This window comes from Schistocerca piceifrons, chromosome 11 (genome assembly GCF_021461385.2).
Source record: "Schistocerca piceifrons isolate TAMUIC-IGC-003096 chromosome 11, iqSchPice1.1, whole genome shotgun sequence".
In the NCBI taxonomy this organism is placed as follows: Eukaryota; Metazoa; Arthropoda; class Insecta; order Orthoptera; family Acrididae; genus Schistocerca; species Schistocerca piceifrons.
The window spans coordinates 8,993,829-9,017,438 of record NC_060148.1 but is presented as its reverse complement, the minus strand read 5'-3'; the positions used below and the strand labels follow the sequence as shown (position 1 = coordinate 9,017,438).

Here is a 23,610-nt window from a genome sequence, read left to right as displayed (position 1 = left end):
TGCCGCACGGTCTGAGGGGTCTTGTCTTGGTCTGCGCGCCTCCTCCGTCGGAGGTTCGATTCCTCCCTCGGGCTTGGGGGTGTGTGTTGTCCATAGCGTAAGTTAGTTTAAGTTAGATTAAGTCATGTGTAAGCGTAGGGACTGATGACCTAAGCAGTTTGGTCCCATAAGATCTTACCACGAATTTACAAATTCCAACAAACCTTTTGCTGCCTTAATACACTGTTATCCCCTCTGCCTACTAATATAATTTTTTAATTAGCCTGTGTTAGTCCTCAAAGTTCAGATTTCATTAAATTCAAATTAGTGGTTCAGGGGTCAAAAGGTGACAGTCAGAGTTACTTTCACGATTATAAAATAGATGCCTAATGGATTACTCGCTGTGGCTTTCAACAAGAATGAATGTGCTATATAATGACTGAAATATGCTGGTTCATGATAGAAATGCCAAACAGGACACAAGGTACTACTTGCCAAGAAGAGGGTTCGGGTGAAATGTCATGACATGTAGAACAGTGAAGGTACTGGCTGTAAGAAGTCTGACGATGGTGGAAAATCAAGACGTGAAGCTTCGAATAAAGCTGGTGCAGTACTATTTCTTACCAACTAGGAAAGAATCTGGAATTTACCAGAAATATCTGAAAGCCTGAGCTTGAATGCAGCCCTAATAATTTACAAATTTTTCACTAACTTTTCTTGCCTGTATCTCATTTACCTGCTAGGCAATCACAAAATGATAAAATGCATAATTTTTGTTGTTAATTTCAGGCTTCCTGCATTTTTTAAACTCACAGTTAGATACTGCCAATGAGTGAACATTGTGACTATGTTGAGATTCTCTCTCTCTCTCTCTCTCTCTCTCTCTCTCTCTCTCTCTCTCTCTCTGACTGTCTTGGGGAAGGAGGAGGCACGTGTTCAGTGCATCTAAATATTGAAGGCACACAGCTACTTTCATTTCCGTAAAAAATAAAAAGTGAAAATTTGCTAGTAGAAGAATGAGTGTTTATACATTATATTGAAGCATAAGTAAAACAGGAATTCAATTACATGAAGTGATTCTTATGCAAAGAGTAAAGTTCTAACATCTCTTGGCATAGTCTTCTCAGCCTTGTTCCAAATCCTTACCCATACTGTGGTGTTTTTTCAAACCAAGACATAAACTGTGTACAAGAAATATCAAATAAAGGAAGTTGAGCACTTAAAGTTTTGAATCACATGAAATGGGTAGTGTTATACCTACTGGAAGTACCTGCTTTGTTCAGCAGACGCTGATCTCAGAGTGTTCCCGACATCTATATTGCCACATGCAAGGCAATCAAGGATTTTTTATTCACCAAAGGAAGATTTTCAATAATGTTCAGTTAAAGTAATACAGAAATATGAAAATGATCTGTGATATTGTAGTGTAGTGAAAATGGTCAATGAAAATTTATTTGGCTGTAGAATGAAATTTCCACTTCCTGGCAAATAAAACTGTGTGGCGGACCGAACTCGAACTTGGGACACTTCACGGGCAAGTGCTCTACCGACTGAGCTACGGAATCGCGACTTGTGAGGTGCTGTTACAGCATTACTTCTGCCAGAACCTCCTCTCCTACGTTTCAAGCTTCACGGAAGTTCTTCTGCAGAACTTGAAAGTGTAGCACTTCTGGAAGCAAGAATATAACGGAGATACGGCTTAGCCCCAACCTGAGGGCTATTCCCAGTATGTGAAGTTTGGAAGATAGGAGATGAGGCACTGGCGGAAGTTGTGCTGTGAGGGTGGGTCGTAAGTCGTGCTTAGTTAGCTCAGTTGGTAGAGTGCTTACCCACAAAAGGCAAAGTTTCAAAGATGGAGTTTCGGTCCAGAACGCAGTTTTAATGTGCCAGGAAATTTCTTATTTGGTCATATTAGACTCTCCTAGAATGATAATTCGAGGTGATTGCACTTACTATCAACAAATGCCATGAGAATAATGTAGTGGTCTGCATATTTGCAGATTCACATTATTTACTTAATAAGTATGTAATTGCATTGTCATATCCATTTACTTTCAATGAAATTATTTCTGCTGCTACAGTAAAAAATGAATATAAAGAAAATAAGCGAAACAGTTATATAAAAACTAAGGTTCAAAACTACACTGGTTCTACATAACTGGATGCTACAACATGAATTGCTGTTCTACATGTGAATTACTTTGACTGCTGAATATAGGCAGGTGAGCAGTTGATATTGTGCATATGTCTGATGCGGCGCCTGCAGCATTTTAATCTGCACTGTTGTTTCACATTACTTTTGTGTCCATTTGTTGTCCATGTCACATTCTCCAAGTGTACAACGGGGCGAGTCAACTGTCACAGCATATAGTAACACTGACGCACACTTTTTCAGTAATACTTAAACAGCATTAAATTAATTGTTTCCTTCCTTTAATGTCTCTCCTGTCAACTGAGTACCTGGTTTTTTCCATATCTTCTCATAGGTGTTCAATATGCCCCCCCCCCCCCCCCCCCCCGGCATAAATGGCTTATGTCAACAAAGGCTGTCTTTTACTGGCCAGATGATAGGCATTTGCCAGTCCAGAGCCATTATTGTCTGGATAGTTTGTTTGATCTCTACACCTGTTTCTTGGTTTATCTGTTGATCTTTTCCCTGTTGGCCAAAAATAAATTATTTTGGACAGTCTCTTCATAAGTTACATGCTGTAAAAAGTTAGCAATGAACGGTGCAAGTGTAAATCGTTAATCTGATCCTGATGCTCAAAAGTTGAAAGTAAAAATGCTGAGCACTCAGGTTCAGACCATCAGAGGAAAACAGTTTATAACACCAAGCATAAGCAATGAATCAGTCAACTTGCAGTAACTTCAGAACAGAACACAGGGCCACAGCAATGTACATACGAAAAATGTAACTCCATTGTTGTTTCTTTTCTTCCGTTCAGCAATTTCAAACACTTACCTTGTGTAAAGCCATTTCATATCTGCACAACTAATGCACTCTACAGCCATTTGAAATTGCCTCTGTAGCCAAGCCTTGGTTTCCCTCTACAAGTTCCCACTCCCACTCCCACTCCCTCGCGCGCGCGCGCGCGCGCGCGCACACACACACACACACACACACACACACACACACACACCTCAAAATGTGTTCTGTCAACCAATCTGTCATTTGTGACAAGTTGTGCCTTGAATTTATTTTCTCCCATTTTCCATTCATCATTTATTGTCCAGTCTACCCATCTAATCTTAACCATCCTTCTGCAGCACACACTTCAAAAGTCTCTCTATTCTTTTCTTACCCAAATTGTTTAATGTTTAAATTTCCCATCCACATAAGGATACTCTCCAGGCAAATGCTCAGAGAAAGGCTTCCTAACACATACAAAAAAATTCATCAGATTTCTCAAGACTATATCTTTAGTGTGAATAAATGTAGAATCTTGCAGTGTATTTTAATGTATACGGTGAAACTGGAAGTTTACCTTGGTGCCAAGTATAAGTTGCTGGTAAGTGTGTCACAGGTGGAGCTTGCTCATTTGCTTGCTCTTTCATTACGATATATGTGTCGAGTCGAGATGGTGATAACAGGTGTGGGGGAGAGAAGTATGTGCTGCCTGACGGAGCATGCCGGGGCAACATGGTGACAGGATAAGACTGCCAGATGCATTGTTGGGATGGGGGGCGGGGGAGTTGGAAAAGTAGAAGAGCAGAAAAGGGAAAAGACCAGTGCGTGCTTTGGCAGTGAGCAGCATATTATGTCTCTATACTTGTTACCAAATATGTGGAGTGTAGGAATCCTATGTACTTGGTTCGCTAGGCAAACAATCCAAACAAATCATATTAATGAGTTTTATTACAAAAAAAGGAAATGACAATACTTAACTCTGGCAACTACACAGATGTGTCGCAAGAAAAGGGCAACATACAACATAAGTAATCTCTTCAGTATAACAAGAGTATACATAGTGTGTACTAGTGAAGTAACGAGCATTGACGCTTCTATCCAAGTCGCTAACCTCGAAGTTACTATTCAACTGGGGCGTCCTGGAGAGGGGTCGATCGGCATGCGATTGGCTGATGTATTCTCACAGCCATCTCTTCTCTATCGTTCCCGACTGGTGTGCCAGCTCTTGACTTTACGCCGTAACACAGTGCACATTGACGGTGAGGGGACGTGAATTGGGGCGGGAGGGGTTGATAGGACAGAGAAGGCAGAAACTTCGTTGGAGGATGTGGGGGCAGTAGATCGTCATAGATTGAGGCTGGGATATCTGGAGCAGAGAATATGTCGTAAGGATAACTCCCCAGCTCTGGTGGAGGGGAGAATCCAGATGGGCTAGATTGTGAAGCAGCCAAGGAATTCAAGCATGTTATGTTCAGCCACATATTGTGCAACAGAGTGGTCCACCTTGCTCTTGGCAACAGTTTGGTGGTGCCCGCTTGTCCTGGTGAACAGCTGATTGATAGTCATATCAGTACAAAGAGCTGTGCAATGATTGCAGCCGAGCTGTTAAATGCCGTGGCTGCTTTCTCAGGTGGCCCGGTCCCTGATGAATTAAGGTAAACCTGTAACAGCACTGGGCTGCAATAGGAAGTGCTGGGTGGATGGATTGGGCAGCTCTTGCACTTGAATCTTCCACAGAGGTATGATTCCTGTGGCAAGGGGTTGGGATTGGCAGTGGCCTAACGGTGGACTAGATGTTGTGGAGGTTGGGTGGGCGACTGAACTTTAGGAGAGGTGGGAAGTATCTTGGGTAAGATATCCGATTTCAGTGCATGGTGATAGCTAAATAAAGCCCAGCAGTCTTGTGTTTGTGAGGTGTGCACACTTATATTAACGGGTATGGGTTTTCCTTTCCGAAGAAGGCTTTGGCTGAAAGCTCATGTTGTAATAGCCTTTTCATCATGCCTGTCTACAATTTAGCGTGTCGTCTTTATGGTGTGTAGCAATCTGTCCTTTTCATAATGTTGTTGGTATTCCAACCTGGACCCTCCAATGTTTAAAATATTGTCAAAAGTTTTCCTGAACCTACATAAGTTTAATATGTGAGTTTACCTTCTTTCACTCTACCTTGCAGGATAAGTCATTGTCAGCATTGCCTCTCGTGTTCTACATTTATGCAGAACCGAAACTGATTCTTCCCTTACTAGTTTTTACCAGTTGTTCCATTTTGCTGGATTTGTGCTAGTATTTTGCAATCCTGACTTGCCAAACTTGCGGACCAGTTGTTCTCACATTTTTCAGCACCAGGCCTCTGTTGGTGTCGTTTCCTAGGATTTTGTTTGTCAGCATGTAATGTAATGTCACCAAATGCAACTCAATGTGACACTGTGAATTTTCTTAGTCCTGTCATAGGAATCAGCAAAAGTAACAATAATTCACATATTTAATGTAAAGGGCTCAAGCTCTTGCTTCAGCTGATAGGCTTAACCTGATTGAACTGTTGCTATTACTTTTTGTGCTAAAATTTTTAATCAACAAAACTTTAGCAGAAAACAAAAGGAACTAAGTTGCCTTATAAACAGGAAAAGACTACTATGAATTGAGGCATTTTTATCAGAGGTAATATCACATTTGTACCAAACTTTAATGGATAGAGGCACTCATCAAATGGAATTATAAGATGGAGTCAAAAAGCAAAGGGACTTCCGCAATTTCTCGCCATTTGGCGAGTATCCAGGACTGAAGTACTGTCATCGGCAACAAATCTATGCAACGTGACGCTCTTACTCCCACGTTAGTTGTTGTATTGTAGCAGACCATGAAACATAGCAGCTCCATTGTCGAACTGCACAAAGGAGGAAATGAGGGCAGTAATTCGCTTTTTGTTTGCGGAAGGTGTTAAACCTGTGGAAATTATTCATTGAATGCGGGCACAGTTTGGTGAGAGCTGTTTATTGTGAAGCAAGATCTACAAGTGGATAGAGCGCTTCAAACAGGGAAGAACTCCTCTATGTGATGAGGATAAATCGGGCAGACCATCAACGTCAACAACTTAGGACAATTTGGAAGTTGTTAACTGCATGGTGATGGAAAACAGATGAATCACAGTGTACAAAATGGCTAATACTTTACATATTAGTCACGGTTCCACGTGCTCCATCTTATACAAGCTATATTTTTGTAAAGTGTGTGCAAGGTGGGTACCAAAAGAATTGCCAGCACAGCATAAGACATGCAAAGGATGGACATCCCTCGGAAACATTTGGTGCATTATCATTGCGAGGGAGACGGATTTTTACAACAAATCATTACTGTAGACAAAACGGGGAAGCATCATCACGAACCAGAATATAAGACTGCGAGCATGAATTGGAAGCAGCCATTACCACCAGAAGTTAAGAAATTTGAATACCAACCATCAGCTGATAAGATTGTGTTAATACCATTCTCAGACATGGAAGGTGTGGTAGCCATTCATTTCACCGCAAATGGCAAAACTGTGAACAGTGAGAACTATTGTGATGTGTTGTGAACTAAACTGAAACCTGCAATCATATCCGAATTTCACGGAAAACTCTGAAAAGGTGTAATCCTGCAGCGAGATAACGCTGGACCACATTTTGCCAAATGGACAACCGAAACAATAAAGCAGTTGGGATCTGAATTGCTTGAACACCTGCCATACTGTCCAGACCTGGCTCAAAGCAGTTTCTATGTTTGATCCATGGAAGGAAGCACTCAGGGGAAGAAGATTTGAAACCATTTGAGAAGTCATTGATACATTGCAAAATTGTTTATGTCTGCAACCAAAAAGCTTTTTTCCCGGCAAAACCAAAAACTTGTGTATGATTTTCTGAACTGTGTAATTTTCTTCTGAGGATTCCCATTTCATTCCTGTGGGCATTTCTGTTCCACTTTCATAAGGGCTTTTATCAACCCATTACAATTCTTGCAGCCTGTTTATGAATTTATCTTGTAAGTACTCCAGACACTCCTGCAATGCCCTAGAATAATATGAAACATTTCCCCTTTTTTATGCAAGGAATTGCACTATTTCCCCTGTCCCCTTTTTTTATGGAAGGAATTGCACTATTTCCCCTGTCCTCTTTTTTATTTTTTATTTATTTTAAGTCTTCATCCTTCCCCTATATCTGCTTTCGGTTTCTCCCACTCTCCTTTTCTGTTCTTGTCACAGTTTTTAATTAAACTGTTTTTACTGCTTCACATTTCTGTCTTTAATTCGTCTTTGCTTCCCACTTTATCCATCAATCAGCTCTTACACTGACACAGTGCTTATCAGTGTTCTGTCTGTGACATCCTACTCGTTTACACCTTTTCCTTCATCTTTGTCTTCTGTCATACTTGGTACAGATTTGCCTCTCTCTGTCTTGGCTCTGAGTGACATATCCTACATTTTCAAACCATCCCAACCTATCCCTCTTCATCCTGGGGAAATAAGCTGTGAATATTGAAACTTGACACTTTTTTCTTCTGAAAGTGTTTCTGCCAACAGGTGCTTGGATTGCAATTATTCCTGACAAATCTTTCAGTGTCTACTGTTTTGCACATCTCGAATGTTGTTAATAAGTGTTTTATTATAGCAACAGTGTCATGCTCAAATGAGTAAACATTCTTCATAAGTCATATTCTGATATAAATGACAGCACAAAATAATACTCTTACCTGGCCATCCTTTCTTTCTCTTTACCTAAAATGGAGGAAAAGCAATCACTCTCTTACAGCTGACTGATGTGTGGCACTTAGAAACACAAAATAGGAAACTGTTCGTACTAGTTGACAAACTTTCGCTCTTTCTCTAGTGGATGTATGCACATTCACATACACAGACAACAGAAAACATAACCATGGCCATGGTGAGAGTGACTGTCTGTTATTGATAACAGTTTCCTGGCCAGATAGAGTTAGTGGCAGGTTGGGGAAGGAAGCAAGTGGCAAGGAGGAGGTAGAGCGATTGAGTGATGTAGATCTTAAAGCAGATGACCCAGCAGCTGCACAATAAGATGAAAGGAGCTCAGATTGTGGAACATATAAGATGAAGAAGAGGAAAGGAAGATGGAGATAAGGAGGGAGACAAGTAAGGAAAGTGAGAAAGGTAGAGGGGGGAAAAGGTGTGTGAGAGAGAGAGAGAGAGAGAGAGAGAGAGAGAGAGGGGAGAGAGAGAGAGAGGAAGGGAAGAGCGGTAAGAGAAAGCAGTGAATTATCTCGATGGAGTGTGAGCATGAGATAGAACGGAAAAGGTAATGTAAGGCAGTGGGAACAGGTTAGTGGAGGTTTAGGCCAGGGACGTTGTGAGAGCAATGATATATGGGGTAGACAATTCTCATCTGCCTTGTCCAGAGAAATTTCTCCTGGAAAAGAGTGTCCAACTAGCCCATGTAGTAAATGAGCTGTTGGAAGTCATTTGTGTTGTGGTTTGCACCATGTTCGGCAACTGTACGGTATACTGTATAGCGGCCATTCGAGCGAGTAACCAGTTGATTACTTGTCGTGCCAATGTCGGATGCTGTACAGTAATTGTAACATTGGTGACACACACCAATAACCCAAAACATTATAACCACTGCCCACTACGATGTTAGATAGTGCTCGGTGGCGCTGCGGGCAAGTGATGTGGTAACGAAAGGATGTAAGTGGAGCAGACACAAATGGGGGATCACCCTAGTGAAGATACAGGCTGCAAATAGGGAAATCCTCTGAGATAAGCGACTTCGACAAAGGGGAGATTGTTATTACGCAGAACCTGTGAACCGGTATCTCAAAAATGACAAAGCCGGTCGAATATTCGTGTGTTACTATCGTGAGCATCTACAGAAAGAAGTAGGACAGTGAAACTACCAGTAGGCGCTAAACGGTCGTACGTCCACGAATTTTCACGGAACGTGGAGCTCGGAGGCTGGTCTGCTCTGTAAAGTACGATAGGTGGTGATCGGTGGCATTTCAGCCTAAAGAGCACAGTGCCGGTGAATGCACACACATTTTTGAGTACACTGTTCGCCGTACATTGTCGAACGTGGAGCTCCACGGCACGTTCGTATCTTGTCCCGATGACATTGTCAGTTAAGATTAAAGTGGGTGTGGACCGTCGGGATTCGACCGTCGATTAATGGAAACGTGTCAGCATTTAGGATGAACTAAATTTTTGCTACACCAGGTGACCGGTCGTCTCCACGAGCACTGTCGTCGGGGTGAACGGTTGCTCGAAACGTGCAGTGCTCCGTGGGCACGGTCTGGTGGGAGCAGTGTTATGATGTGGGAGACATTCTTCTCCACTTTCACGGGGCTGTGTTAGTAATCAAATACGCGCTGACATTTGCGAACCACCTGCATCCCTTCACGCTCAGGGGACTGACGACTTCAGATGTTAAGTCCCATAGTGCTCAGATCCATTTAGCCAACCTTCACGCTCGGTGTCTTCCCCGACGGCGATGTCATCTTTTAACAGTGTAATTGTTCGTGTCTCGGTACTAGAACCGTGCTACAGTGGTTTGGGGAGCATTATAGTGAACTCACTTTGATGTCTCGGCAGCCGAATTCACCTGATGTAAATGCTGTGGAACGCATCTGGGTCACTATTGGCCACCGTCATCACTATGCAAACCAGCAGCCCATTATTTATGCGAAATACACGAATTGTACATAGGCATCTAATGCCACAAACCTACCGACAAGCTATTGGATCCCTGATATGCCGAATTAGTCATGTATTTCATTCAAAGGATGGACAAACTATTAAGCAGGTGGTGATAATGTTCTTCTCATTAGTGTATAATGTGGTCACTTTCACGTGTGGCCCTGCCTTTTGTTGGGTAGTCAGAGCCTGTGACTGGACAGTGGTTGCAGGTGATGTCAGGTGTAAGGGGAACGGTCTTGCACAAGGGCCAACAACAAGAGAATGACGCATGGTGTGAAGGGTTGGGAGCAGAATTGGAACTAAGATGGGTAAAGGTATTCTGTAAGTTGGGTGGCTGGTGGAACACAACTTTGGGTGATGTGAGTAGGAATTTTGTTAGGATATCCTTCCAGCCGGGGAGGAGGAGAGGTAGTTGAAGCCTCAGTGAAGGATGCGGTTGAGTGATTTCGAGGCCAGAATGATGCCAGGGGATGCAGGTTGGTGGCTGGTGAACAGGTGTACTGGTACCAGAGGAGAAGATTGCATAGATTAGTTTATAACTGGATGGAATGCTGTCTGCCACAAAAAGGGTCTTGTAGGGATACAGAAGAATTAGCAATGTTCTAAAAAAAAAAATCTTTGTATAGTTGTACAGGTTCCCCTCAGGAAACATTTCTATACAAGTTATATGTGCAAATCTTTGTAATCCCAAAATTAACCGGCAATTACACACTTCGGAATCACAATGATTAAAATTGTTTTATTTTTCTTATTGTCTTGTTACAGACTGATCCACTTGCTGATAATCAACTTATCATTTGTGACCCACGGAGCATTAAGAAAGAGGTATGTAGCTGCTGCATGTCAAATTCATTCTTTGTTTGTCTCATTAATATTCTTAGCAGTTATTTTGTTCTAAGCTACCTATATTTCTGTGAGCGAATGGATAGAGGTGCAGTATACTCTACATACATGTGCTGTTTCCTCTAGTGTATAAATAGACTGTAATATTGTGGAAATTATCAGATCATTTGTGTTGAAATAATGAATATTATGGGATATCAGTATTAAACAGAAATGCAGGAAGGTAGTCTGTCAAATGTAGTGATGGGTACATGACCTTGAAAAGTGCGTAATATCAAGAGAACCATTTTTAGCTTTCATGTTAGTGCTCATTTATTGTAATCACGCGCTCCCCTGCACGTAAGCGCACAGACAACTAAATAAAGCAATCTGTGACCCGAGTGACACTGCCCGCCTTGTACACAGTATTGGTGCCAATTGGATGAGGATGCTAGTGTGCCGTGGTTACTATGAATTTGAATTGGTGGAATTATAGGTGTTTTGAAGAAAAGAATATTAACAGTTTAGGTAAGGTGTTGTAAACTGTGAGTTTATGAAAGGTGGCAGAACCACTTAATTTCTTTTTCTGAGGAAATTACTGGATATCACTTCTAACAAAATACCATTTCGAAAATGTTAACATTTGTGTATCACAAAAGGGCAATTGGTTACTTCCCTTCTACCAATTCTGTTGCCCTCCTGTTGCTAAGTCATTAAATCTTGACAGTGCGGAGGGAGAAAACAGTTATTTCTGTATATTCAGTAAGTCTTTATGTTCACTAAATAGCACAGAGAAATACCTTTCCCTTCCTGGAGGTATGTTAAAAGTTGCTGCAGAGAAGTAGATTGCTTGCTGTCATTGCCAGAAGTGTACGGCAGTACAGATATTATGCCAGCAGTTTGCAAACTCAGAACAAAAGAGGAGAAAAAGGGATGGTCAGTGGTGTTATATATAAAAATGAAACAATTTATCTAGCTACTACTGTGTATGAAATTGTTGGTGATATTACATCTTTTCTGCCAGTAAGTCACCTTTCAAATTAATGAACATTTTTGTTCGTAGTGACAGGGTAGCATAATTTGGCTAAAGTATTCAATGCCATTACAGCAATACAATTTTTATTAGTAGGTCTGCTTCGTGATGCAGTCTCGTCGATTAAATATATGAGTGTAATGTTGCAGAGCAATATGAAATGGGATGAGCATATACTGTTGATAATAGGGAAGGCAAATGGTTGACTGTTTGGAATCCCCAATAGGTCACATTAAAGGTAGAAATCAAGGCCATTCAGAAGCATGCTGTTCGTTTTTTTACTGGTGGATGCAACTATGTAGATACTGAACAAAAATTGGAATCCCTGGAGGCGAGATGACGTTTGTCATAAAACACTAGTTAGAAAGTTTTAGAGAACCAGCATTTGTGGCTGACAGTAGAATATTTCTGGTGGCGCCAATGTACATGTCACCTAAGGACAGCGGAGACAATATAAGAGAGATTGGGGCTCATATGCAAGTAGGTTTTTTCATCTCTCCATTTGTCGGTGGTACATGAAAGGGAATGATAAGTGCTGATACAAGATTCCCTCTGTCATCACCGCATGGTGGCTTGTGAGTAGCCTACGTATGTGGATGTAGGTGTAGACATGGAAACTGATGTAAATGTGATTCTGGCTTCCAGCATGTTTTGGTCCAGTGCTCAGAAGTAGTGACAAGGGTTGTGTTTGCCTGTATTATCTTTGACTGCAGCACTCGTCAAAGGCAGTTGGCAGCTAAGTCAGATGCACTAACCGTACAAATTGTTAACTAAACAAACACTGTTTTTGCCTGGATTCACAGTTTTATTATTAAAGTTATTGCACAACCTAAATTCCAGGTTATACACCCATATTCAAGTACATTACTGATTTCCAAAGATGATAATGCACACTTAACATGATGACAAAGCAGAGATAATCATCTCAACTTCTTAAGGTATCAGTCCACAGCTTAATGTAAAATTACATTAATGACCATTTTTTTAACAAATTACATACATAATTACATAGTTCAACAATCACACTAACATGACAGGACTAAAGTTACACATGAGTCAAGAACTTTTTAAACGCCGGCCGCGGTGATCTCACGGTTCTAGGCGCGCAGTCCGGAACCGCGCGACTGCTACGGTCGCAGGTTCGAATCCTGCCTCGGGCATGGATGTGTGTGATGTCCTTAGGTTAGTTAGGTTTAAGTAGTTCTAAGTTCTAGGGGACTGATGACCTCAGAAGTTAAGTCCCATAGTGCTCAGAGCCATTTGAACTTTTTAAATGCAATGGACTGGGGCTGAAAGTTTTGCTTCTATCCTGGGGTTGTTATCTCATATCTCATCTAAAAGAGGTGAATAATTTATTTGGGTTTGCTTGTTTACTAATGGGTGTGGGGATGCACACATCTGTCTTCTAATGTCTAAAATTTCTAATTGGTTGAGTGAGTTTAGCCCCCTTTTCCTATGTGTGTAAGACTTGTACATCTACTATGTGTTTGTGGTTATTGTTCAGGCAATGTTCCGCAAAGGCTGAAGCAGACTTCTTCAATCTCCAGCTTCTGTGATGTTCTTTAAGCCTGGTGCAGATTGAACTCCCCATCTGTCCAATGTCACAAGACTGACACTCAGGGCATGAGGTTTTATAAACCCCACCTTTTGTGATTGCTGGTTGGTTGTGTTTAGCATTGAACAAACAACTACATATTGTCTGAGGTGCATAGAAAAACCACAGAGAAACCCTTTGCCTTCAAAATGTTACTTACCGTATTTGATGTTATCCATATAAAAGGTGATCTACACCATTTCTTTATGAGTGTATTCAGGGAAGATGTTGTATCATTTGTTTACTACCTGCTTAGGCTGATCACTGTAACTAGCTGGTGGGTCTCTCTGTAGTTTTTGTAGCTGCACTGACTGGAAAAACTCTTCTGCTTTGTTGTGTAATCTGTTTTATTTAACAGCACTACAGTTTCTCTTATCTGACCTTGTCACAATCGCATTACTGTTTTCAGTCATAGTTTTAAACTCCTTCATGACTACGAACTCAATGTTGTTCTGATGCAGTGGTTGTTGTTGTTGTTGTTGTTGTTGTTCCTGTGCCAGCTTGAATTTTTCTGCACACTGCACTTTCATGGGGGTGGGGAGGCAGCATAAATTTACTGGACATTAGGTTACAGATAGAAAACAGTAACCATAAATTTAAAAATGCCGAATAGACTCCTTCACTGACACATTCATCCCGGCTTCCTCCCAACATTATACGGCCTAAACGTGCAGCAGTCCACCACTTGATCCACCATCTCCTTTCTATTCCTATGTACGAGAATAGTTTGACCACGAACTTAGCACAATAAAAACAATAGCCACAAATAATGCATTTAACACCAACATCACTGATAAAATTTTAAGTAAAAAGATGAGGAAGGAAGCAAGCCAGGTCCCTACTGTCCCCAGCGAAAAACACAGACAAACTCGTAAAGAAATGCTGCAGATCACCTTTTAAATGGATAACATCAAATGGGGTAAGTAACATTTTGAAGGCAAAGGGTTTCTCTGTGGTTTTTCTATGCACCTCAGACAATATGTAGTTGTTTGTTCAATGCTAAAGACAAGTTGGCCATCACAAAAGGTGGGGTTTATAAAATCTCATGCCCTGAGTGTCAGTCTTGTGACATTGGACAGATGGGGAGTTCAATCTGCACCAGGCTTAAAGAACATCACAGAAGCTGGAGATTGAAGAAGTCTGCTTCAGCCTTTGCGGAACATTACCTAAACAATAACAACAAACACATAGTAGATGTACAAGTCTTACACACATAGGAAAAGGGAGCTAAACTCACTCAACCAATTAGAAATTTTAGACATAAGAAGACAGATGTGTGCATCCCCACACCCATTAGTAAACAAGCAAACCCAATTCAATTATTCACCTCTTTTAGATGAGATATGAGATAACAACCCCAGTATAGAAGCAAAACTTTCGGCCCCAGTCCATTGCATTTAAAAAGTTCGTGACTCATGTGTAACTTTAGTCCTGTCATGTTAGTGTAGTTGTTGAACTGTGTAATTATCTATGTAATTTGTTAAAAAATGCTCACTGATGCAATTTTACATTAAGCTATGGACTGATACCTTAAGAGGTTGAGATGATTATCTCTGCTTTGTCATCATGTTAAGTGTGCATTATCATCTTTGGAAATCAGTAATGTACTTGAAAATGGGCGTATAACGTGAAATCTAGGTTGTGTAGTAACATTAATAATAAAACTGTGAAACAAGGCAAAAAATGGGGATTGTTTAGTTAATTTACAATGTTTCACGAACAACCCACAGTTCATTCAATCAAAATCATACAGATTGTGATTCCAAAGATGGACACTCGTGAATTACAGTAGCTGTGTTTGCTTCATTAATAATTCTTAAAGATGTTCTGAGGAAATATTCAAGAAAGTGTTTGGATACATCAACAGGTTCAGTAGTCCGCAAAATGTTAAAGGGAGAGCTACAAAAGTATTCATTTCCCTGCTGAACAAATATCATTTGACAAAGTGTTTTTAACCAGCGAACAAAGTTTTGAATATTTGTGAAAAGTTAAATTTTTATGTCCGTGTGGGTTTTGAATAAAGATCAATAGGTTTTGAAAGTAGAATGCTATGAAATATCCTGTGCTAATTAAAAGCACAAAACGCATCAAATTTTTATTTGTTACTTGTTTTCCTCCACATTTTCCAGGTTAATCTCCAGTGGTTTACATTTCTGAATGACCAACAGACAATCACACAGTCATTTGTTGTGTAAAACACAAGTGGATGTTTATATTCCTTTCCTGTACCTTTGCTTTTTATGATGTTGTGGCACTTTTAAACACCGGCATCCGTTTCTAAATCTTTATTTTTTAAAACTGTACCAAAAGAATATGTTCTTTCTTTTAATGTGTATGTGGTTCTCAAGCAACATATTTCCATAGTTTTTAGTTTTTCACGGGATGATTACCAGTTGTGGCTCTTTGACTTAAATAAACTTTGTTTCAATGTTGCATCGGTTTCTTTCTGCCTATGACATAAAAAGTGATCTTGCATCATTTTTGTTCCCATTTGATTGCACATTTTCAAAATTTGACAGTACTTAATATGTTTCTTATGTGTGTGAATGATTAAATTTCATGTAGCAAGATAACAAAATATTTTCTTTTTCATGTCACCAGTACTCTTCACATTCCGTGTGAGAGCGGCATAAGGGTTCAGAGATGAACTTGCAGCTCACCAATGAAAATACAGAATTTTCCATTTAAAAAAGTTTTCATAATGCACAAATTAGGGTTTTTGTTTTTTCTTACCTTTCCTTTAAAATAAGAGCCTAATACTATATGGTAAATCTGCTTATAGCTTCAATTAACATGAATTATTTTCCTGTTTCCAGGTTTTTGAAGAATGTGTCCCAGAGTTCAGTGACTGTAATGAAGAGGATCCAGACGTATATTTAGGGGTGGATTCAACTGAGATTGAGGTAAGTTTCCACATATGTGAGAATTCCTGTAGAGTTGTAGTTGTGGTAGGTTATGTTTACTGTGTGCATAGTATTTGGTAAGCTACACTGGCCTCCTGGATTGTTTCAAGTGGTAAGCATGTTAAGTAACTCGGACAATCTGAGCACGCTACAGATTTGACAAACTTGGTTTTCCGCAGCTGTGGACTGATTTGAATCAGTCATCCTGATGCATGCACCTTCAAGCCTTCACAGTGAGAGATTTTGTCATCTGATGCATTGTTGTAAGTTGTACCATGTATGATCCTGTCAGTAGGTAGGGTGTTATGGAATGTCAGAAATGTTGCAGAGTGAATTAAAAACACCAAACAAAGTGGTAATAAAATTAAGTATGTAAATGCCTAACAGGAGTTTTTACCAGCTGTCAAATAATTAATAGTTGTTGTTAGTAGTAGTAATAATAATAGTAGTAGTGTGTAAAGGATGTTGAGAAAGTGTAAAAAGAAGGTAAAATCAGGTAACATGAAGTGCAAGTGATGTTATACATTGTGAGTAGTTTATGCAATTTTCACTGTGTACAATGTACATGCGTTATTACTTTTGATACATATTACCAGTAAGAAACCTTGATGAATAATCAGTTATCTGCAGCTATTAGTATAGTTTCCTTTATTTACTGTGAAGTCTCACTGAATTTGTAAACTGAAACCATCTCCAATTGTTCCAGGAGGCAGACACAAGAGGACACACTTCAGATATGACACGGTAAAAGCTTCATTGTTTTATTGGCACATTAGTTTTACCTGGCGGTGATGTCTGTCGTAGTTTCTTCTGTATCTACCCAGACTATCCCTTAGAAATTTGGCACTGTGAGGTAACTGCTGGGATGGTTCCTATGAAAAGAAAATGACCAGTTTCTTCCCCATTCCTTCCCAATCCAAACTTACGCTGCTTCTCTAGTGACATTGATGTTGACAGGTTGGAGAATGATAGTCTTCCTTCCTTTAGATATTCACCTTACATATAACTGTACATTATGCATAGAAAATAAATGCAGTAAAGTTCCCTTTTTACATTTCTTAATGGACTGCTCCAAAAAGTGTTACATGTAGGAAAGTATAAAATACAGGAAAGCAGAGGACATACAACAAGCAAAAGTGAATAAATTACTCTTACTGTCATTCTTTGTAGATTGTCCAAAATGTGAAATTAAAGCAACTTAAATTTTGCCTATTTAAAAAAGATCTGAAATAACTAATTGTTTTAGTTTCTTTCTAACAGCAATTAGATTTGCTCTTTTTGTGAAACCATGTTAAAAAGATATCAGTGTTCTAATGTGATGCTTGTTGTTGAACATCACTATAAACAGAAATAGTAAATCAAGCTTATAACAATGAAAACAATCAATATTTGACAAAATAATGTAATTGGATTGGTGGGGGGGGGGGATCTATGCAGCAAGTGGTGGCAGTATAAACATGGAAAAGGATGTTATAATTAGGCAAGTTCATGGAGCCAGTGGCTCCTCCTTCAGGCGAATGGGAAGGAAGAGGGGTGAAGGAAAAGGACTGGAGAGGTTTAGAGAAAGAGGCAGAGTTTGGAAAAGTCACCAGAACTGCAGGTCAGCGAAGACTTACCAGATGCTGCTCCTATTTGAACTTTTTGAATGTTCTCCTCCAATTCTTGGTAGTAAGGATTCTACACAGAACAGTAATAGTCCTGAACAGGATGGACAGGCATTGTGTAGACAGTGTGTTTAGTAGATTTGTTACACCTTCTAAGCTTGCTTGCACTGATTTGGTTGTGGTTGGTGTCATAAAACTGTCATATCCTCTCCTAAGGCAAGTTTGCTAACAACTATTGTAATCGGTCCACGTAATCGTGGATGCGGGCACGGAGATAGAGAGGTTGTCAGACGGGGTTGCACACGTTCCTTCAGGGTCAGATCTAGGGTTCTCGCTGGCCCCAGGAGTACCTCAAAATCCCACAGACAGGTCATAGAGGCAGGTGCCACGTGTGGACAGTTGAGGACGACGCAGTACTGTCGCACGAAATGTAACACGTGGGGGATCCGATATACCTGCGGTGTACTGTTTTGCCACCAGAGTTCCACTCGGCTACTACGGGTCTCGACCCGAATTCGTATCCGGCGATTCCTCACCCAGTGGTGCCATGAGTGACATTGCTGTGCCTCTCCCCAGGTTGCTACCAAATGGTCGTCCAGAGTAGTTCTGAGCCACAGTTCGTCACTGTATGCGAGGCAGTGTCATTTGTCTGCAGTTTATGCTTGCCAGTCGTGGCAACACTTCAAAGACAGTCATTTGCGTTGGGGTCATTCCCTAGTCCAGCTGCTATAAGGCTCCTACCAGTGGTGCAGCCTGGCACAAAATGTGGCAGGGAGTCCTCTGCCTGTTCCACAGACGTGAGGGGACACGACGTGCTTCGTGCACAGTACACAGGGTGTCTACGAACCAGGAGATCCGGGAGAAACCCGGGAATTTTTTCATCCGGGAGAAAACCAGGATAAACCCGGGAATTTTTTTGACTTCTGGGAATTTTTTTGTTTTAGCTTTCAGTTAAATTTTTGTAATTTTGGCTGGTAAGAAACAATACTCTAAAAAAAGGATATTACATATCCCACTACTGCAGAATAATACTGCAGCAATAAAACATGAACGACAGGGGGGGGGGAATAAATAAATAAAATAAAACTTAAGTTGCAAAGGAAATGCGCCATATACAACAACTAAACACAGTGCTTGTACAAGCGTCTGCCAATAGCAATATGTGTTAAAGTCCTTAGGAAGACTGTTCAATGCATCATAACAACAAATTGCCTCCATCTCCGATGAGCATGACATCACAACTGTTTACTTTAGATTCGTTGAGCAGTTGCGGGCGGGCTCGTACGCATGTGCAGTTGAGTCGCACATGTGTAGTACCTTCTCCCGCTTCTGGCTACAGAAGTGTGACCGTTACCTGTATAAGCAGCAGCAGCAGCAAAATGCTACCCGGAAAAATTTTACTGGCGCGTGCAAGTAGCCAGATTCACCGGGGGCAAACCGGGGTATCTACCCCGGGCAGCAATTTCAGGGAATGGGAGGGGGTCGCCAAATTCATATTCTTGAGGGTAAAAACCTTGTTTCACAAAGCACCTAGTATCCAGCCCACGTTGGACTGTCGATTATTCATATGATTCTGAAACGCATCCCTGTTGGTTTTTTAACATTTTAGAACATATTTCTGAATGAATCATAAGTTGAATTTTGAATGCGTGTATAATGTACGTCATGTATCTGCAAGGGGAATCCTGTCGCATCTAGAAATAAACTTTCCTGCAGACAGAAGGGGACGGGGCTATACGAGCTGAGGGGAATAAAGCCGAACGGGTGAATGGCAGTTGCTGTTTGTTTATATGGTTGACTGTGTTTGCAAATGATCAGCGCTGATATAATTACCAGCGAAATCCATAGATTCAGACTACCAGAGTGGAAATAAATGACTAACAGGAATGATAGGTAAGAAAGATTACATATTTTCTTCTTGGTGTATCCAAGAAAATGAAATTTGGATAGAAAATTTTTAGCCAGATCTCTATACTAATAGGGCCAGTTGTACTGTCCCCGGTAGCAGCCGCCTGAGTAGTGCGGAAAAGACATTGTATGAACACGTAATAACGCCTAACTGGAGAATAAAACGCAGGATAACTAAACCGTTGATTGTTAGCGAAGTTAACCGGATCATAAGTTACAGAATTAGTGATAACAAGATTGTTTGGCGGGACGAGGAAGGAGAAGAAACGGGGACATCACACAAATTATGGAAGAATAAGACGATTCGAAATTTATATAAAAATTTCGTACTACTACTTTTCGATCTCGTGCTTTAGAAGCCGAAGCGTATGAATGAAATGTGAAACTATTTCCGAACAGAAAACATTTTGCTTGTAGTAGGCCTAATAAGCATTTGATATTGGTACTTTGTGAATTATTTTTTTTTGCTTGTGTTATAAAAATGACCATTTGTGCCAAAACAGTCTCGTTTATTTGGTGTGTGTTACAATAGCTGCAATATTAGACAGCCCTATTTCGTTTTATCTAACAGACCGTGACAAAATACATGTAATCAGATAGAGAAACCACACAAGTCTTGGGTACTGTTTGTATTAACAGCTTTTTCAGTATTAGACAACGACATTTATTTTTTCATGTAGCAAAACATTTGACGATCTTTGATGAGCTAATAGATTCTTTCCCAGAAAGGAAAGCGAGCCATGTAAAGCTGTAACAAGGTTGGAGAGAAAAATGCTAGGACTTACGGACTGAAGAAAAAGTACTCTCTTGCTTGTCTCTTCTACTGGTTTCATGTATCTTATATATCATTTCATGTCAGCCAAAAAAATGAGATATTAGCTGTAGGCAATAAAGAGTGCAAATTTTTTGAAGAGTTCTTGTTCTGCCGGTTACAAATTACCCCATCCAATATTGATTGCTATAATTTTTTTTTTTTTTTTTCCCCCCCCTGATGCAGAGAGCAGTCTGAGTTAGTGGGAAAGTGGATAATCTCTATGTGACCGGCATTTACGTTTAATGATTTTACTGTTTCCTCTTCGTTTATTGCTCTCACGTCAAGTGAAAACAAATTGGCCGGAAGCTATCAAGTGAATAAATTGACATGAGTACGGAATGCTAAAATATGTTATTAGTTTCAGATTTTATTTTATTTCCACCTTTCTGACAGTCAAGTATTAATAGCCTTGAAGAACAATGAACTTATTTTTGTCGATTTGCTAAAGAAATTTGGCTTTTATTAATCTTTTCCGATGAGGCAGTCAATTTATTTGAAACAAAGTGTTTAATTCCACACTATTGGCTACTTTAAACTGTTCCCTGCACTTCAAAAGTGCGTGTTTTCATCATCTAGCACGTATGACATTATGCCATAATGAAGAACCAAACATTAGATAATACAGTACTGGTACTCCAAGAAAATTTACATCTGACTCTGCACATACGAATGTGCACTTTAAGCCGAATTATGTGTTTTAGTATGGTTCACGAAATCCCGATGCTCTTGGAGTATCCTCTGATGCCTTGTTTCTTTAATGACATAATGTAAGATCTTTTAATGTCTTACACTTACGAACATACGCGCTTCCAGCATCCTAGAAGCTGCGCATGTGGGATGACCCCTGTTCTTTGGCGAACCTATTTCTAGCAGGTCGCGGGAAAATATTGTGAATGGTTATTTGAAAAGCGTTATTTTAAGAGTAAATTTCCTTTTGTTTAAGATGAACTATGTGCAAGAATATATGATGAATTTCTTAAATCAGAGCGTTTGACTCTCATTTAAAAATCAGCTCTTTGAGTACAAACATTTAGAAAAATTTCGAGCCCAGAAGATCAAGAGATTTATGTCTTCATTAAAAATTTTACTGGCACATTTGTGGGATGTATCTTAAAGTGTAACAAAAAAGATCAACATTATATGTGAAAGCTTAGCTTCTCTTGCAGCTTATTAATCTTAGAGACCAAGATAATATGTGAAATCTCGGCTTTTCTTGTAGTAACAGTATGTATAACCATTAACGTTTCCTGTTTGTGTGAACGCCCTACTTAAAAGCGATATCGCTATTGCCTGACTACATCACGTATCCTATGCTCAAATATCTCCTGTCATCGGCTGACTCACGTGACATGAGCTATGACTGGCTAGAAAAGCGCATTGCAATCTTGATTTCAATGCCTCGGACAGTAACATGTGGCGTTTGGTGGAATTTAAATTTACACTTTCGTGATACGAAAATATCAGCGTACATGTTACTCCACATCAAAGATCTTCCCAAAACGTGTTGTGTGTGTTTTTTTAAAAAAATACTGAGTTTGGTTTTCTAAAGAGCCGAGAACTACCACGCCAGTGTATAAAACCATAAAAATTCAAACGATTGATAAGTTTTACAATTCTAAGGAAAAGTATACTGTCACTTAACATGGAAAAAGTGTATCTTCATCCGGGAGAAAGAGTAATTTAACTGGGAAATCTGGGATTTTTTTTTTTTTTTTTTCTTGTCCACGTATACACCCTGGTACAGTCGTCACCCTTTGTGTCAGTCAGTCAGTCAGGCCCGATCTACTAGAACCTAGGTGGCACTCGTGCCTACCCTCCCATTCCCGTACAGCTCAATATTGGGCTGCTGTCACGTTTGAATGCTCCACAGATCTGAGCGATGCACAATCTGATTGCTGGCCGAGTGGAGACCCGCAGTGAGGCTCCTTTCAAAATGCGTCAGGTGCCGATGTTGCTTTCGTACACGAGTCTGCGGGATCGTCGTGATCACTCGGCATCTGACACTATCGGTGTCCCTTACTTACCCCATCTGGCCCGGTAACGACACAAAACGCGAACGACACTAATGCGGCCTGGTGACCAATCTATCTGTCGTAGTGAAGTGCAACCCTAATCATTTACATACGCACAGTTGGCATACTTCTATTTATGTTCATTTTGTGGGGTGTATCTAAAGTGTAAAAGATTGACTCTGCTACTGGATCGGTCCTCAAAATTACCCCGTTTAGCAGCCATTCCTTGAGCATCAGCAGCGCTTCCTCCTTGGAAATCAATTATCCACCATTCACTATAACTGTTAATACACATTTCCATAGTCACTAATACCGACAGGGTGGACAGTCTTTAAAACTGTTTTGTTCAATGGCAACTGATCTCCGTTGTGCCTTGTCCACATTTAAGGCATACTGTCTTTCTGGGATGTCAACATGCTGGCACGTGATCGAATTATGTGTGAAGTCCTCTTCGGCCTCCCTCAATGCTGCAGCTGCCGTAGCGTCGGGCACGCCACGTCGACTCGTTCCTCGGCGCTAACTCGGGACCCGGAGTCTGCAGTGTGTGGGGACCATTATCCGATGCACCTCTGTCGAGTCCACGGTCCTACAGAAAGTGTTCCGAGAGGGGCTATACTGTTGCAGGCACAACTGTCACCATCCACTTTCCGATTTTGTACAGATATGTAATGTACGATCCGTAACCCGTCGAGTAATGTATCGAACTGTTTGACGGGTGAAAAATCTCATTTCTGATCTTAGGAAGAATTCTGCATGCTCTATGTGTACTGGAGTGTCCCATTCATTTTGCGTCTTCTATTAATTTAAATGTTTTGGCTTCTGTTCGAAGTATCATTTGTCGTTCAATTTTAATGTCTTTCCGTAACCAGAGTAAAGCGCCTCGAATGTTTAACCTACGAACATTATCTTTGTCCCACAGAAACAGTAAAGCCACCACTGCCTCGACCAGTCTGTCGGTGTCCGATGTCGGCTGCACTGGCCGGGCTACACCTGGCTTGTCCCACCCTGGCAGCAGCCACTGGGAGAACACCACTCCGGCGTCAGACGTAACAGCATCGCGGCGTGACGCCAGTACACCGACCTCTGCATCCGATGTCACAGCCGACAGTAGCAGCAGCGGTGCTAATACCGGCAGCAGGGGAGCGACCGCAGGCAGTGCATCCGTTGGCGCAGGCGAGTGGCAGCTCTTCGGTGACGGTGCCTCTGCCAGGTCTGCCGGTACTAAGCCGCCGCCATTCTTTTACACGAGGCTCATCGCTATGGCCATACGGCAATCACCGCACAGGTTGGTATCACTGCTGTTAAGTGTTAAATTTCTTCATTAAAATAGGCTACACCATCC

General features: G+C 40.8%; 1 protein-coding gene across 1 annotated transcript in view; it reads left to right on the top strand.

Annotated features, from left to right (window-relative positions):
• LOC124720206 overlaps positions 1–16,678 on the top strand; it is a 209,286-nt gene extending 192,608 nt beyond the window's left edge. The window contains exons 10-12 of the mRNA XM_047245529.1: positions 10,344–10,403; positions 15,844–15,930; positions 16,637–16,678. Coding sequence (XP_047101485.1) covers positions 10,344–10,403; positions 15,844–15,930; positions 16,637–16,678 — 189 coding nt within the window. The remainder of the gene's footprint in view (positions 1–10,343; positions 10,404–15,843; positions 15,931–16,636) is intronic.
• The last annotated feature ends 6,932 nt before the right edge of the window (positions 16,679–23,610 follow it).